Here is an 18,404-nt window from a genome sequence, read left to right on the forward strand (position 1 = left end):
GTACCTTGATGTAGTGACTCTCAGTAGCCCAATGACTGTGAAGAAAGTAGTACAGCATGCTTTAAACAGAAAAAAACCCTACGCCAAACAGCTTGTTCAATAGCCACCAGACCACACTGTGACCAATACTGATTTCAAGAGACCAAAAGTTCCTGTGATAGCAACCAACTCAGTTCCACTTAAACAGCACAGTCCAATGGAGGCATTCGTGTGGAGATGTCAGTGTGGCCTAATGTTGTGAGGACCCAATTTCCATCTTTACAATCTTGGTGAGGCCACACATTGAATATGGTGGAATACTCTTAGTAAGAGATGATTTATTATTGTAAAGCAGTAGAGAACAAAGAGCGGTGAAACTGTGAAGGTCATACATGACCCCACCCAAACCCCAGCAAAAGTCATGTGCACTCTTGAGATATTCCACTAGAACCAGCAATTTAAGCAATAATCTCACTCACTTTTAGGCCAGATAAAAAGGTTTGAGAAATGTTCTACTGCCTACCAATGAAATGGTTTAATTTTAATGGTACATTACATTCATATGATTTATAGTATTTATATTTAATTATCTGACATTTTAATGTATCTGTCTAGTATCTATATTTTGATGTAAAATTTGAATCCTGCTTTTATTCAGGTTCTTATACAGTTCTGCAAAACTGTAAATAAAATGGGACTGCAAATAACTGGTTAAGGTGAATATTTTAGTAAATCATTTTAGCCATGGCAAGCAGGTATTTGAAGGAACTCATAAATCCAAACTTGCACAATGCACAATGCATTGAATTAGACTGTTGGTCTGGGGGTCTGAATGGGAGTGTAGGTAGAAAGCAAAGCTAAATGGTGGTGCTCTAATGCTCCGTTCCATTTTCCTTGGATGTTGGATGTCAGAGCTGGGACTACCATCACACCCAAACTGTGTTCCAGTAAAACATTGGAAAAACAAATAAGGATGCATCCAGGAAAACCTTAGTTGTTCTTGGTTCATCTGAATAAACAGCAGTTGATAACAATGCCTTATGCGGTATTTTGCCTATTGAAACACTATAGCCATGTGTCTACAGATAAGAGGTTGGACAGTACTGTGTGTACGACTGTTTTAATGAGACAGAAATAGAAGTGCTAGCAAACAGTATAATACTACAGGTTTCATTAAAGCTTACAATGCATGTCGTTATTTTAGATTAACATTATGATCTGAAGTCAGACAAACTTGGACTTGACAGATCAAGCTGAATTTCTGAGTTTGAAATCCAAGTTAAGGAGGCATTTCAGTTGAAAATTCCGACTAGGAACTTGGAAAGTCTGACTTTCAACTTCAAATGTAACACAGCATAAGAACACAAGGCTTTTTTTAAAAAATACAATAAATATACAATCCTTGGTTTAAATTTCAAAATTGAACAGAACAGACACGCTGACACTAGGACAGTTCGAAAAATTGGGTCCATGAGGATTCAGAAGTATTAACAAGTAGTTTGAATGGAATTAGGTACTTATTAGGTATTAGGTAGTTAAAGGCTTGATCTTGGGTGAATTAATTGGGTCAACATAGTCTGTAAATCAAGAGCTCTGAGTGTATTTCAGGAACTTTGTCTCAGCTGAATCTTGCTTGAAGCCGTTAGCAAACTTTGCTAGGACAGGTTATGGTGCAAATAAGCATAAGTACTGCACATCTTTAAGAAGAAGGGGGAGTACTCCTAGAAAAGCAATGTGAACACATGAAACCAACTTGAGCAGAATTAATATTCAAAGTTAGACTCTTGGAGCCCTAAAGCAGACACCAAGATAAAGTATCATGAAATATTTATCTTGGCTGTGGATGTTGGCAGTAATTTTAAAAGAAAAAGCAAAAGCACCGTTCTGTTCAAAGAAAACATTCAGATTGATTTTTAGTCAACTATTTCCAGAAGCATTCTGATTTTTATATTAATTGAGTAGCTGTTTTAAATTTTTGGGATGGTATCAACCGACCCAGTTTGTAAACTACTGCCTCTAATTGGGTTGAATGGCATTCATACCTACACCCAATGTTGCTCGGATAGTCTTAAGCTTTCTGCAATCCAGCAGTGAAATACGCTGGTTTGGGAAAAAGAATGGATGGACAGCAGGGAGCTACAGCCAATTCCTGCTAATCAGGTACAAGGAAGGATATGAATTAGGACAGGGCAGCAGCCCATCTCAGGGCACAGACACAGTCCATGTTTAGAATTGTAAAGTAAACTACTTTGTGTGCCTTTGGGATGCAGGATAAAACTAGAAAACCTATAGAAATTCCATGTGAACAAGGTGCAAACCACAAAGACAAGGGTTGGGAATTAAACCCATACCCTTAGAGCTGTGAGACAAAAGAGGACTATTGATATTAATACATTCATTCATTCATTTTCCCCCATCTTGCTTATTCCAAAACAAAGTCAAAGTGAACTACATTTGCTTATTTCTTTTGGATTACAAATAAAATGGAATGCAGTGCATGTGAGAGAGTTCCCCAGCAAGAAATGTGGAGCTGTATGAGAGAGATGGGAGAACCAGAGAAATATGTAAGGATATGTATGAAGAGGTCTACACACAAGTGACAAGTAATGTAGGAATAACAGATGGTTTTACAGTTAAGTTTGGGTTACATCAAGGATCATCATTAAGCCCACATCATTTCACTCTAGTTATGGTTGTTATTGCTAAAGGAAAAGGTGATCAGATGCCAAGACACATGCTTACACAGATTACATAATGCAATGTGTGTTACTAAGAATATTGTGCAAAGAAAACTGAAGCAGTTAAAGGCCTTGGAATTAGAAAGAAAAAGACAGAATATCTAAGATTTATGGTACAAGAACAAGATAGAAAGTTAACGTCCAGGAAGAAAGTCATAAAAAGGTGTTAAAGTTCAAATATCTCAGATTTATCCATCCAGCTATATCCTTTCTACAGGGTCACGGGGGTCTGCTGGAGCCAACCCCAGCCAACACAGGGCGTAAGGCAGGGCGCCAGCCCACCGTAGGGCACACCCACACACCAAGCACACACTAGGGACAATTTAGAATCGCCAATGCACCTAACCTGCATGTATTTGGACTGTGGGAGGAAACCCACGCAGACACGGGGAGAACATGCAAACTCCACGCAGGGAGGACCTGGGAAGCGAACCCGGGTCCCCTAACTGCGAGGCAGCAACACTACCCACTGCGCTACCATGCCACCTTCTCAGATCGATAAGTGAAAATGAAGAGCTAACTCTTGAAATAAAATACAGAATGCAATCAGGTTGGAAAAATTGGAAAAAGGGTTCACGTGTATTATGTGACTGAAGAATTAGTGTAAGAGTGAAAGGTAAAGTGTATAAAAACAGTTGTCAGACCAGCATTGTTGTATAGATCAGAAACCTGAGCAGTTAAAAAGGTATATGAATTGAAATCGGTGCTACAGAAATGAAGATGTTCAGATGAATGTGTGGGATAATGGAGCATGACAAGATCAGGAGAGAATAAGAATACAGTTAAATTTGGATAAACCTCAAAGAAAATATAGGAAAGAAGGTTAAAGTTGTTTGGGCATGTCATGAAAACAGAGGTAAAAAATGTGGGGAGAAGAATCATGAATATGGAGGTACTGGGTTGCAGGAGAAGAGGATAACCAAAGATAAGGTGGACAGACTGTGTGAAGAGGGACCCAAGGGAAAATTAGGTTATTAGGCAAAGATGTGTACAACAGACGAGAATGGAGAAAACTGACCAAATATAGTGACCCCACATGAAAATGGGTAAAAGCTTTTGAAGAAGTTGACAGTGCATGAGGCAAAGACTTTTCTGGTGAACAAAGCAGTCTGGTATTGGATTACTGTATAATGTTTGAAAGACACCACAATATGATACATTTTGGAATTTCTACAGAAACAGTTCATGTTGAACATAACCTGCAAAACGCACACCACTGAAGACCAGATATTTTATTTTGATATTGCTAATATAAAATAATTCAAACACAAAAAACACTCTTAAAAAAGCTTATTGTAAATAATTGATTTCAGAACACAACATTTAACATACAATATCATAAAGGTTAATAAAGATTCACAAATTTCTATGCACTGCTTTAGAGTTATGATTTTCATCCTAAACTGGGTGGCACAGTATTGGCTAATGTACCTTATTACAGCAGAAAACATACTGACACTAAAACCTTTTCTTCAATAACAAAAAATAGATTTTGTAATAAACACTTTCTTCATACAAGATTTGTTTTACATTTAAAATAAATTAGTACACAATATTAGGCATTTCATGGATACCAGGAAAAATCAATAGTTCTTTCATGACTACCACAGCACTCAAATTCATTTTACACAGTTTATGCCGGTAGATATTAAACTGCATATTTCTTTAATATAATTCTACACATTCATAATTAGGTTAAATGCACAGTATTACAATAATGATCCACACTTTGTTTTGCGTTGGATAAAAAAAAAATCTGAGTAAAATTATAAGCAATACATTAAGATATTGGTTGTAAACAAATACAAAAAAATATCTTATTGTAAATAAATTTACAAAATAAAGTAGTACAATAGATGCAGGTTTTACTACGTCAATCTTTAACATGCACAATTTTAAAAGGAAGATTCCGGATTCATAAAAATTACTGTCTAGCTAGACAAAAAAAATAGAAAACCAAACCTCTTGCCTTCAGAAGATACCTATCCCTCTTGGAATGCTTTTCATATTATGTAAACTTTCAAGATTAATTCAAAATGATTTCATTTGACGATTACTTGCTTAAACAAATTAGCCAATATGATTAAACTCAATGTAACTTTATGGAAATTAAAAATGTAATTATATATTTTGATATGGAACAACCCTTTTTACAATAATTAAGCTAAACTGCATTCAGCTGCCCTTTCACGGTTTATACTGGAGTAGAAATTGTGGTGGAAGTTCAAGACACTACCATATAAATGTGTCTATTATCTCAGCTACAGCCAAAAGTAAAGATGCAGTGGTTTCAGATGTAGCCTATACAATTTCCTCGAATGGTCCTTCAAAACCCAAACTTGAATCTAACTGAAAAGGAAGACGTGAAGATTGTGGTTTGCTTAGACTGTGCATTCTACCTGACACAATGTAAGCAAACATGTGAGGAAGAATGGGTGAAATTACACAAACCTGACATGGAAGCTCATGATCGTTATCTAAAGTTCATTTTGAAAGCAGGGCTTCTGACGGGGGTGAAAATGTGTTTTCTAATTCATCATAAGATGCAATCTTTCAAAAAGTCTTCCATCTTTAATTTCCTCATTAACATTATTAACTTGTGGTCAAGGCTCTACAATTCATTTGCAAAACACTTCACTTTAATGTATCATTTTAATACACTGATAAATAATAAATATTTTGCTTTAACAGAATGCATTTACTGTGAATGAAGAAAAAACAAGTGCATTAAAACCAATATTTGTAAAAATACAATGAAAATTTGCAATTGCTCAAGGGGACTAAAACTTCTTAAAGGCACTATATGTATGGTAAATGTGGAGCTTGCTACAATAAAATCAATTCAGTTTCTGTTCTGATGAGCATTAAAAAAAACATTTGAGATGCTTACCATAACTGCTTCTTGGTCTATTTGCCATTACAACATATCATATTGGCACCACTTATTAATCATAGCTAAACTTCAACTTTGATGAAAAACATTGTGTATTTATAAAATACAGTGAGCCATCATTGGAAAAACAAAAAGAAGCAGCAAAATATATTATAAAAGTGATTCAATACTAATTAAAAATCTGTCTTACCACACTCATTAGAAAAATAAATATCTGTCTAGAAATACATAACAACCAGTCGGTAGGCTTAATGGATTTAATATAGGCTTGTGAGTTTCAGTAAAAATAAATCCATGCTGTAAGAATATTCTTTTCTGTTAGAAATAGGAAATCTGTGATGCGAAGGATTAAAATGGATGACTGGTAACAAGGTTTTATTACATATGAAAGCCATGTGTTTTATCACTTGTTAGTGGATTCCACCTTTCCTGCTAAAGGTGATCAGCAGCAGAGCAGAAAATTCAAACAGACTATTTTCTTCTGTAGCAGAGCTTCAAAGCATCAATAAAGGAGAATGTTAAACCTCAGTGAAAGGCACTGCAACTTTACAAATGTGACATCTTGTCTCCTGAACCATCTGGCAGGCACAGCAAAAATTAAAAGGGAACATAACTGAGGAAAGCAGACATGAAATTATATGCAAGGTTAACTTTTAAGGTAGGGGATACATTAGATTCACAGCCTAAGTTTAAATTATCAACTTCGTTGCATTGAGGCCTGGGGTCTTTTCTACAACTGCCAAAATGTAGCAGATATAGACTCCAAACAGAATGGTGGATTAATGCAAGTATTAATAAATAAATGTCAGCTGTTGTTAGCAGGCATCAATGCACAAGCTTAAAAAGTAGTACTACTTTTGTGACTTAAATTTTCTGTCATTATAGCCAATTAATCATAAAGGTTAAATTGTGAATTCTAAACATTTTTAAGAAAATAAATATTAATAATTTAGCACTTATTATATATTTAAATACTTTAAAAATAAAACATTCCTGTAACAATTTCTACACCACCACAGTCAAGACAAAAATATAAGAATCTTTCTAACAAACTTTGTTTGAACACCAACTAGATAATAAAGAGGTGGTATGCTTTATAGGATTTACAGGTTAATTACTTAACACTAATGGCTTGAAAAAAATATAAAATCACTGAAATCATGACTGGCTATGAATGTTTTCCTAAACACATTAATGTCTGTAATCACAGGTAGCTAAAACACAATGTCCTCAGTTTAGGTATAACTGCTGCTCTTGGACTTCAAGAAAACTATTCACTCCACATTGGACTACCATAGTAATGTTCTAATTTAATTAAGTACAATATGTGGTATTTTTGTAAATTTACTTTTAAAAAAAATGTGAAAAAGAATGAATACACAGCATCGAATTAAAGTATTCATTGTAGTAAAGGAGGCATTGAAAGAAAAAGCTATATAGAAAAATCAAAACTGGATGAGTGTAATTCTCGGTTTAAATTAAAACTTAAGAACATATGTTTTATATGTCTTCTGCAATATTAACACTTATTGCACATATTAACACGTATTTCAAGGTTTCTTTACTGGCAATCTATTTTTCAGCATTTTCATATTTCTTATTTGGTTTCATTTTTTGCGACCTCAAATACAAAATGATACACATACATTAAAATTTCAATATACAAAAATTCAAGGAAATGGGAAAAAAAAAGTGAGGTATCAAAAGCATGTTTAATGTCAAGTACCTTCATCTGACAAAATTTTCTGAATGTTCATTAATTTGTATCCTTGCCCTTTAAGATGGTACACTTAAAATCTTTTGTTTCTACAAAGTGCAGCACAGTGGCACAATAGATAGCAGTTCATCCTCAAAGTGCCCAGAGCCCATTTCGAATAAACAGGTGGGGTGCTACGTGTGCAGTTTATATATTCTATCCATAAATCACAAGGTGATACACCAGACAATATTTTTGTGCAGCCTAGAGACCCAGAGAAGTGGATTAGTGACTAAATTGTCACAGGCTGAGTGGGAGTGGGTAAGTAGATGCATGCACAAGTCCTTCATAGGGTAGAGTTGGCTTCTGCTAAAAAAGACTTAAGCTCCCAATGATTCTTTAATGAAAATGTTGGCTCAGAAAAATAAATGAATGGACATTTTCACCACTGCTTAAGGGAATGTGTAAACAATTACTTGACTTTTCTGATGCCGAATTTACTACCCTTTATTAAAGCTTATCTGACTCAAAATCATTGCCACGGAGGCTGATTTTAGCCACAATAGCAAAAAACATGCATATATTCAGGAAAGGGGCTTGTCAAACACTACCTGTGCATATGCTGGGTTGCTCTTGGGCTATTTTCACAAGAAAATTGCAAATGGGGAGGACAATAATGTAGACAAGGGAACACAAAGCCGTAAATTCAGCTAAGTTTGATTAGCTGACTTGGTTTACACATTGAACCAAAAAAATCTGCTAAACGGTCTACATTTTTACTCATTTTAATTGGAAACTTTAATTGTTCTAATAAAATGTATTTCAATTGTTTACAATAGACTGGTAACTAATCCATGTCTAGTCTGTGATTTGTGCCCACTGCTGCTAGGATAGGCTTTGTCACTCAGCAAACCTAAAATGGACTAATTGGACGCAAGAATATTAATTAAACAGCAATTTAATAACCTAGGGATGTATGGTTAACACATCTTAAAATAAATTTTATTGCTTTATCATAAGCATCATATGCCGGATCCTCAACAGTGATTAGGCAGCCTACAGGGATAAGGTTAAGAACGTAGCATTGTGAGTACCATAACTGATTTTTGCCAGGCCACATGAATTAGATAATCAAGAAATCAGATCAGCACATTTACTTTCTCAGGAAGTTTGATTGGTCATCCTGGACGCTACATTAAAACAGAGTCTGGTTTCCAAATGTACCATACTCTGTTATGCCAACTGCTCAAATTCTGAATGCATGGCTTTACAGAGGGTAGTGAAGGCACCACATGCCATTGCTGGAAATGAAGTTTTTTTTCTGTCTTGCCAGTTGGCAAGCAATCCAAGAGTATAAACTTAAATGCATTTTTTTCCTCTAAGATTTTTGAAAGAAGTCACACCCTGTGATGACTGTGGCACTATAATTATAAATGTATGTTAAATGCTGTCAAGTAGTTACTATTTTATTATCTTTCTTGCTGCTTACAGTATTTTTGTATACAGGAGGATTTTAGAAAGAATTCTGTTTATTGTTTCAATTTTACAGCTTTTCAACTAGATTTAAGATAATCTATACCCACTAAATTTGAGTTATAGTGCTTAGTGATCATTATGAATTATGGCACAGGTTAGCCATAGAACTTGAAAGATTTTGGCCCATGTGTTGGTTATACAGAAATTGTTCATCCATCCATTTCCTTACTCTAATGCATTTCTGGATAGAGAATCCTGGAGCCCATTACATAGGACTGGGTGTATGGAAGACGTAATCAATGGAATGCAAGTCCATTATAGGGCACTCTTACACACCTACTCATTTACTAATTCAGGGACATTCACAGACAGCACTTAAATAAACGTGTATACTTTTAGGATGTGACAGGAAAAAGAAAGGATAGAACATAACTGCTCACAGACTAATTGGGACTAGAGTCTGAATCAAGGCTATAGTACATAATATTGGCAGTAAGGCAGGAAACAGTTCTGAAAAGGACACCAGTCCATCACCGGGTCCACCTGTAATCGGAAAAACTTATAGTTTCAACTAACTGAAGTGTCTTATAAATATACACAGCAAAAGGAAACTGGAAAATATGGGGATATTGTACTGCACAAACAAAGAGGCAACAACTGGGTGCAGCATCCAAATCTAATTTTCTGGATCTGCGAGGTTACAGTGCTACCCACTGTGCCACCCTACCTAAAACATGACCAGATAAATTAAATCCCTCTAGAAGGGAGTAATGAAAAAGTGATAAATTATAAAAGCAGTAGAATGAATTTTGAAAGCTATAGTCATGAACAGCCAATGGGGAAAAAAAACTTAAAATCATAGGGAGCATTGATAAACCAAACAAGATGAGTAGTACATACTGTACTAATATGCGTAGCATAAAAGGAACTCATATCTGCTTTTTGCTACACTATCGTAAATAACTCTGAGCAAGATAAATGAATATTTGAAATCTGAATTCTAGACTTTTTTTTTTTTTTTTTTAAAAGACCACATCTTTTAAGTACAGAAAAGAAAAAGAGCTTTAATATTTTACCAGACAGATCTAGCCTAGAATAGTGTTCCCTGCCCCCACCACTACATAAAAAAATCTTAATGCATTAAATAAATGGCTACATTAATGCTATATTATGCCCTTGTTGGGTTTCAAAGTATTTTTCACTGCCATGTGTAATCCAAGACACCCTTTCTCAGTCATCCCCCTTAATGTACCTTTAGTACAATCTGCAAATGTTAATCAAAGTACATAAATCATATCTTGAGTATATATACACACTTCTCTTTTCATCTGACCCACTGACTATACATTTCACAAGGCAAACTGAGCTTTAGCAATGCTTTGAAAATAAACTGCATTAAGTAACATCTTGATTGCATATTGGAACACAGAGATGGAGAGCTGCTTGACAGTGCTTTACAGTCTCACTCTGTCCTCAGAAAGTGCTGGATTATTTTAAGCTACACAATTGATTTCCATTATATCCAACTGTGACCCCTCATGTCCATGAATAATTAAAAATCACCTTCAAATCACTAGTGACTGAATTAATCTCTATGTAAGGCAAGCTTCTGTAGTAGTTTCCAGAATCTTGGCAAATGAGATGCCTACCACTTTATGAATGACTCAGTGTCTGGTTTTCTGAAGCTTTTGGTGAGTAAATCCAGTGACATTTGGAAAACCATCATTGTCTCTTAGATCACCAGGCTTAAATTGCAATGCTACTTTAAAAATGCCAAGATTTTCCAGTTACATCTCATATTCTGGGAGTGATGTTTAAGATTCAGCAACCTAAAAATAAACATAAAAATGTATAAAATTAATTTGAAATATGCCAACACTCAAGCAATATACAATTTAACAACATTTTGATCATAACATTCTAAAACCCACTTAATCCACGTGGTTGCCTTCACAACATGGCCTTCATATAAATACACACACACAGAGGTTAACTGGCAAGTCTAAATTGACACTAACATGCATGTCCTTTGGGAATGCAAGAGGAAACTCCATACGGACATGACGACAACACATAATTTATTACGTGTAATTTTTTCTACTACAATGAAATTTTATTCTGCTTAAACCCAGTTAGTCTAAATGTATATATTGCATTTGCTATGTGTATGAGGAGTGATCAAAATGTTTTAAGCCTGAACCTAAAAGGGGTGTACTAAAAATATAAATTATAATTATTCTCTGTTTTGACTGTTTAATTTAGAACCAAGCCAGAATTGCAAAATCAAGTATTATGCTATCAATGAATTTTCAATGCTAGACAACAGTATGCTTTAATGACAAGGTGAAAATCAATCAACATGTACCTGAACTAATGACCTTCATATGTCACAGCCAAGAGACCACAGAATTCCATTGTGGCAAAATGTCTATCAAGGATGACCAGTTTGTTGTGACTGTAGAGCAAATTGTAATGAAGAATTGGAATGTGACAATACGCGAGATAGCATATACAGAGTCATATGAAAAAGTTTGGGAACCCCTTTCAGCCTGCATAATAATTTACTCTAATTTCAACAAAGAAGATAACAGTGGTAGGTCTTCATTTCCTAGGAACATCCGAGTACTGGGGTGTTTTCCGAACAAAGATTTTTAGTGAAGCAGTATTTAGTTGTATGAAATTAAATCAAATGTAAAAAACTGGCTGTGCAAAAATTTGGTTACCCTTGTAATTTTGCTGATTTGAATGCATGTAACTGCTCAGTACTGATTACTTGCAACACCAAATTGGTTGGATTTGCTCGTTAAGCCTTGAACTTCATAGACAGGTGTGTCCAATCATGAGAAAAGGTATTTAAGGTGTCAATTTACAAGATGTGCTTCCCTTTGACTCTCCTCTGAAGAGTGAGGGCATGGGATCCTCAAAGCAACTCTCAAATGATTTGAAAACAAAGATTGTTCAGCATCATGGTTTAGGGGAAGGCTACAAAAAGCTATTTCAGAGGTTTAAGCTGTCAGTTTCAGCTGTAAGGAATGTAATCAGGAAATGGAAGGCCACAGGCACAGTTGCTGTTAAAGCCAGGTCTGGCAGGCCAAGAAAAATACAGGAGCGACATATGAGCAGGATTTTGAGAATGGTTACAGACAACCCACAGATTACTTCCAAAGACTTGCAAGAACATCTTGCTGCAAATGATGTATCTGTACATCATTCTCCAATTCAGCACAATTTGCACAAAGAAAATCTGTATGGCAGGGTGATGAGAAAGAAGCCCTTTCTGCACTCACGCCACAAACAGAGTCGCTTGTTGTATGCAAATGCTCATGTAGACAAGCCAGATTCATTTTGGAACAAAGTGCTTTGAACTAATGAGAGAAAAATGTAGTTATTTGGTCATAACAAAAAGCGCTTTGCATGGCAGAAGAACACCACTGCATTCCAAGAAAAACACCTGCTACCTACTGTCAAATTTGGTGGAGGTTCCATCATGCTGTGGGGCTGTGTGCCAAGTTCAGGGATTGGGGCACTTGTTAAAGTCGAGGGTCGGATGAATTCAACCCAATATCAACACATTCTTCAGGATAATGTTCAAGCATCAGTCACAAAGTTGAAGTTACACAGGGGTTGGATATTCCAACAAGACAATGACCCAAAACACAGTTCGAAATCTACAAAGACATTCATGCAGAGGGAGAAGTACCATGTTCTAGAATGTCTGTCACAGTCCCCTGACTTGAATATCATCAAAAATCTATGGGATTATTTAAAGCTGGCTGTCCATGCTCGGCAGCCATCAAATTTAACTGAACTGGAGAGATTTTGTATGCAAGAATGGTCAAAAATACCTCCATCCAGAATCCAGACACTTATCAAAGGCTATAGGAGGTGTCTAGAGGCTGTTATATTTGCAAAAGGAGGCTCAACCAAGTATTGATGTAATAGCTCTGTTGGGGTGCCCAAATTTATGCGCCTGTCTAATTTTGTTATGATGCATATTGCATATTTTCTGTTAATCCAATAAATTTAATGTCACTGCTGAAATACTACGGTTTCCATAAGGCATGTCACATATTAAAAGGAAGTTGCTACTTTGAAAGCTCAGCCAATGATAAACGAAAATCCAAAGAATTAAGAGGCATTCCCAAACTTTTTCATATGACTGTACTACATGGATTAATTATGGGACACTGAACCCATTTGTCATAAACTAGTAAACATGAGCAAAGTCTGTGAATGCATCGTCGTTACAATGGCCAAGAGTACAAAAAATTAAAACAATGAACTCAAGCCAATTCCCTAACAGCAGACCAATTCAACCTCCAAACCAGTGCTGGCAAAAATCATGAGCACAATTTTATGTTGTTTAGGGCATATACCACATTGATTACATGCCTCAAAACACCTACATAACCAGTCAATATTAAGCTGATTTGCTTTGGCATTTGCAACACTGCTTGGTTTGCAGAGGCTGTTCTATGAATTCAAAGACATGCCATGCACACCTTCTCCAGGCCTGCATTGTGCAACTATTGGCCCTTTGTGAATTTGAAGGGTTCTTAACACCCAAATAAAATGATGGAAGGGTATCTCCTTTGTGGCTTCTTTATTTTTAACCCAGACATCATTAACAATGAGACATAAAAAGAAAATAATGAACACCTTCTGTTCAAACAGAATCGTATATATCCACCAATTTATCAGTTTCTTAACATGTTAATCCAATTCAGGATAATAACATTCCAGGGCTTATAAAGGACCATTTGATCCAAAGTTCAAATGGATGATGTGCCAGTCTATTGTAGTAGTGCATGCTCACACACACACTCTCACATTCACTTACACTAAGCTAGTTTAGAGCTCCCAATTAAAAATCTGCACAAGCTATAATGTAAAAATCAAAAAAGCAAAGGGAAATGGACATCTACAGTTTAACAGAACTTCCCAATACCTATATGAGACAACTTTAGAATGGTAAAATATATATCGATTGTTTTCACATTTGTTATTTGAAATATTTAACTGTCCATTTGTATTGATGGAGAGTAAATAAAAAATTAATCACAAAAAAATAGTAAAATATTAGAACAGAGCATCACTTGCACACAAGCAGTTCAGAACCATTCATCAATAATAAAAAAAAAAAAAAAAAAAGGACCAAGGCACAGCATCAGGAAGGAACCTTAAGGCTTAAGCTTTTTGAGACTAACTTCAGTGCACTAAAACAATTTCAGTAATGGAATGTAGGTTACCTTGACGGGCAAGTGTGCATTCAGTCTTAAAAATGAGTCGACGGTGTTATTCTCCTTAGATTCAAAGAAAGCATCATAATCCTAAAAATAGGAAGAACACATACAAAAAACATTTTGATGCATTAATCTAATATACAAATTCTCTTCTTCATTTTGTACCTTCAAATTATGATAATTTGAAACACCCACAAAGATGCATTGAAAGCCATATGATTAGCAATATCGGTGTTACCATAATCATCCTTTTCTTTCAGTTTTTCTGGGTGAGGACTGTGGTTGCAGGCTAAGAGTTGGGCTGACCAGACCTCCACAGCAAATTCCTGCGTCTTCCCTTCAGTCTTCTCCCAGTGGACCATGCCTTGTATATTTCCTACGTTAGATACCCAGGGGGTATCATAACATGCCTAATCATTCCAACTGGCTCCTCTTGTTCTAGAGAAACAGTGGTTCTTCTGCAACATTTGCCACCTTGCAATAAAGAGTAAGCCCTCCTACCCTGTACAAGAATCTCATTTTGGTGACAAAATCATGTGTTGCCAAAGATCTTTGTTACAAATGTGTGTAGGAAAAAAATCAATACAGACAAAAATATATGCAACTACTAAGGCATCACTGTACTGTGCATTCTTTACCTCCACAAACAAACTGCAAATGGAGAGACAACACATAACCATGTAAACTAAACTAAAGAGCAACCATACTGTGCAACATATAGTGGCAAATTTTGCGCAAACTGCTGAAAGTCTAACTAGCGTTCAATTTCCCCTTGGGATTAATAAAGTATCTATCTATCTATCTACCTACCTAACTACCTTTAGGTATTGTGTTTTTTTATGATGCAATATGCAGATTCATTTCTGTACACTGTATAGGGTTTTGATTTGCAATTTTTGTTTGTGTCACTATAATATAAACAGTACAATGAATCTTTACTAGCTGTGTGCATTTGTCACTGCACATATTTTTCCACTGCACATTTCACTTCACTTTTGTTGTCCTGCTTGGTTGTGTTGGTATGTAATTGTGGACAATTCATGTCTAGGAGTAATGGCAGATTTAAGTATGGGAGACATGGGCAGCCACACAGGTAATCATCTTTTCGGTGTCTGCAAATGATGCCGCACTACAAAATTGGGAATAACGGTTATAGCCTAAGGCAATCAATCCATTAGGTGCGATTTGAAAAAGAAAAAAAAAAAGAAAAAATTAAGGGGCGGTTTTGGAAAGCCCTTGTTATGTACACAGAGGGGGTGCAAATTAAGTAACTGAAGGCGTGCACCCCCTTATTGAAGTCGAATACTGACTAACCATTATGGACACCGTCCCCCTCCCTGCCTAGGGCTCCAAATGGGCTTCCATCAACACTATGACAAAAACAATTCACCACCTGATTTAAAAGCAGGCCATCCATTTATCTGAATCACAAACTCTATTTCCACCACTCCTAACCTGATTACTGAAGTCTCCCAGTAGATAAAACAATTATTCAAATAGTCAAGTTCTCCTCTTTGTAACTTAAAGATGCACTGAGGCAACCCGCTCTACCACCTGGGCAAAGTCCAATTGTATGGTAATAATGTGGATGCCTTTCAGTATACCCATACTTGCCCAGGGACTCTCCTGTGAGGCAAATGCGGAGTAGGAGAGAGAGATCCCCCTTAATCAAGATGTCGGACTTCAGAGCCAATGCTTTGTGTAGGTACAAGTCTGACATTATCTAGAGACTATTTTTTGCACTCTGGAATAAAATGCTGCTCAGTCTCCACCAGAGAAGTTACATTCTATGTCCGAAAAGTCAGCTTCTTTTGCCAAGGTTTAGAATATCAGAATCAATCTCACTCTTGCCTATTGCTCAGCTTGCACTGCAACCTATTCTCATTTTTCATCCTGTGGGTGATGAGCTCTTAGTAATACAATCTAATTTCGTAACATTTTTCTTTTCTTACTAACATTTATAAGAATAACTCAAGATAAATCACTTTGGCCTCATTTTAACAAGTCTTTTACTAGGTAAAGGACACAAGATTAACTATTGTGATACTCAGAGAAGTGAGGACGAGGATGAACGGAGAAAATAAGTAAAAGGCCGACATTTCAAATTTAATACAGTACATACAGTTAATGCACTCTAGGCTGCAGCCACATAGTCTGTATAATATGTTTTAAATTGTATTGATTGTGTTATTTATAATCCCAGTATACAGAGATACAGCTAATATAAAGCTAGGAACATCCACTGTTAAAGTTAAAATGATACTAAAGCTTCATAGAGACTAAATAGTAAGGAAAAATGTTCAGTCATTTTTGTGCTGAAATATTTTTCATTTTACAACATATTCTTACTGTACCATATAATGATAGAGCATTAGATAGATAGAACTTTATTTGTCCCCAGAGGGAAAATGGACTTTTCCAGAAGATTTTTAAATCTATACTAATAAAAGGCAAAGCCCTGACTGACTGACTGACTCACTCACTCACTCATTCATCACTAATTCTCCAAGTTCCCGTGTAGGTAGAAGGCTGAAATTTGGCAGGCTCATTCCTTACAGCTTCCTTACAAAAGTTGGGCAGGTTTCATTTCGAAATTCTACGCGTAATGGTCATAACTGGAAGCTATTTTTCTCCATATACTGTAATGGAGTTGAGCTCAAAAGCCATGGGGGGCGGAGTTTCATGTGACAATATCACGCCTCCCACGTAATCACGTGAACTGACTGTCAACGCAGTACGTAGAAAACCAGGAAGAGCTCCAAAAAGCGCTAAAGAAAACATGCATTATATAATTGAGAAGGCAGCGAAACAATAAGGAGCGAGCGAGTGACATATACAACCATATTCATGAGTGCTGCTACTTCGGAAACAAAGCACGGTGTAAACCTAAAGTTTAAATTAAGTTCATAGACAGGCTGCCGCTGTTTAATGAGAGGACGCAGGATATAAACGAGAGTTTTGATCACTTTGTAACTAAGTTAAAATTAGTGGTGAAGGGCTGTGCTTATGCAAATTCCGAGAGACTGTGTTTGTGGGGGATTGACAGTTAAGGTGGGTGGGGGAGTCACGTCATCATCTCCCCTCCCATTCACCTCATTTCGCTCTGAGCTGAGCTCCGCAGCTAACACACTGTTACGGAAGCGAATTTGTGCCACCAAATACTCACAGAAAAATCCACAAGTTAATACACACGCTGTCTCTACAGTTTCTCCACACTGAATCCTCCAGGCACTACTTACAAAAGGTTACATTGACAATTGTGTTACGTTACTTTTAAAATGTTTCCTTTTCATAAGCACAGCTGAGAAGCTTCGATGCATGTGCTCCATAACGCGTTAAAAAATCACGCATTTAATCACACTTTGCATTACAAACAAAGGGGAACTTCTGTCAATGCATGATTTCCTGGTACACCGATTACATTGATCAGCGCTTCCCGATTCATTTTACCCTCGCACCCCCTTGGTTTGAGAAGAAGTATGAAAAAATATGAGGTTAACACAGAAAAACAAATCACCAATTGAAGCTTTATGAATAATCGATTCGCCATCAATAATTGTTTTGGTAAAGCCATACTCAGTGTAATCCTCCTTCCATTTTATAATTTTTCCCCTACTAGCCATGATTAAATGAACGGTAAAAAAGTAAGAGCGAAGCGAGGGTGACTTATTCAGGCAGGCAGGTGACAGCTCAATAGCTCGAATTTGGATATAAGTAGGTTCTATTTAGTCGCCAGAAATATCTTTGTTAGGAATGGAAGTTGAATTTAGTCTTTAAATTTCTATGGTAAATAAAAAGTTATGCAATGATGACTAAATTTAACTATATAAAGTCAAAACTTGATTATATAAAGTCACTGTCGGAATAAAAGTCAAAACTTGATTATATAAAGTCATTCCCAGAGATAGAGATAGAGATAGATAGAGAGAAATACATATACCAAACAAATTTTTCCCATAAGAAATAATGGGAAAATGATTAATCCGTTCCCATGAAAAAAAAAATCCTATTGCTATTGACATATTATACATTGATGGGGTTGTATAAAATACTTTAAACACTGCTTAATACTAAAATACATAAATACAAAAGCAATTAGATGAAATAAATGAAAATTTTACCTCAGTTTACTTTTTAATAACATCTTTGTTTTTCACAATCGTAGATACCGTCGTTCTCGGCAAACGGTATGCAACAGCCATGTCCCGGATACACATGCCACCTTCATACTTTTCAACAATCAATTCAAATTTACATGAAAAAAACACAAAATCACGTTGTGACGATGCAGGTTTGCTGTATGCTCCCATCTGCTGCCAGGGAGCCCTTGAATCCTACACCGTCTGTAATGTGCCTCGCTGCTAACCTCATCGGTAACA

The 18,404-nt window shown here is 36.1% G+C and overlaps 1 protein-coding gene across 2 annotated transcripts in view; it reads right to left on the bottom strand.

Annotated features, from left to right (window-relative positions):
* The window catches only part of sh3bgrl2 (SH3 domain binding glutamate-rich protein like 2), a 77,211-nt gene that overhangs the window by 25,077 nt on the left and 33,730 nt on the right, over nt 1-18,404 (bottom strand). Inside the window, exons 3-4 of one of the 2 annotated variants that reach the window (XR_005632958.1) lie at nt 14,032-14,112; nt 10,432-10,611 (exon numbers count right to left, since the gene is read on the bottom strand). Coding sequence is in view for 1 of the 2 variants with exons in the window: in XM_039747762.1 (XP_039603696.1) it covers nt 10,597-10,611; nt 14,032-14,112 (96 nt within the window). In the remaining variant the exon portion in view is untranslated. Of the gene's footprint in view, nt 1-4,645; nt 10,612-14,031; nt 14,113-18,404 lie in introns of those variants that run through there. The other variant, XM_039747762.1, reaches the window with a different exon arrangement.

The sequence above is a fragment of the Polypterus senegalus genome, chromosome 3 (assembly GCF_016835505.1).
Source record: "Polypterus senegalus isolate Bchr_013 chromosome 3, ASM1683550v1, whole genome shotgun sequence".
NCBI classification, from domain to species: Eukaryota; Metazoa; Chordata; class Cladistia; order Polypteriformes; family Polypteridae; genus Polypterus; species Polypterus senegalus.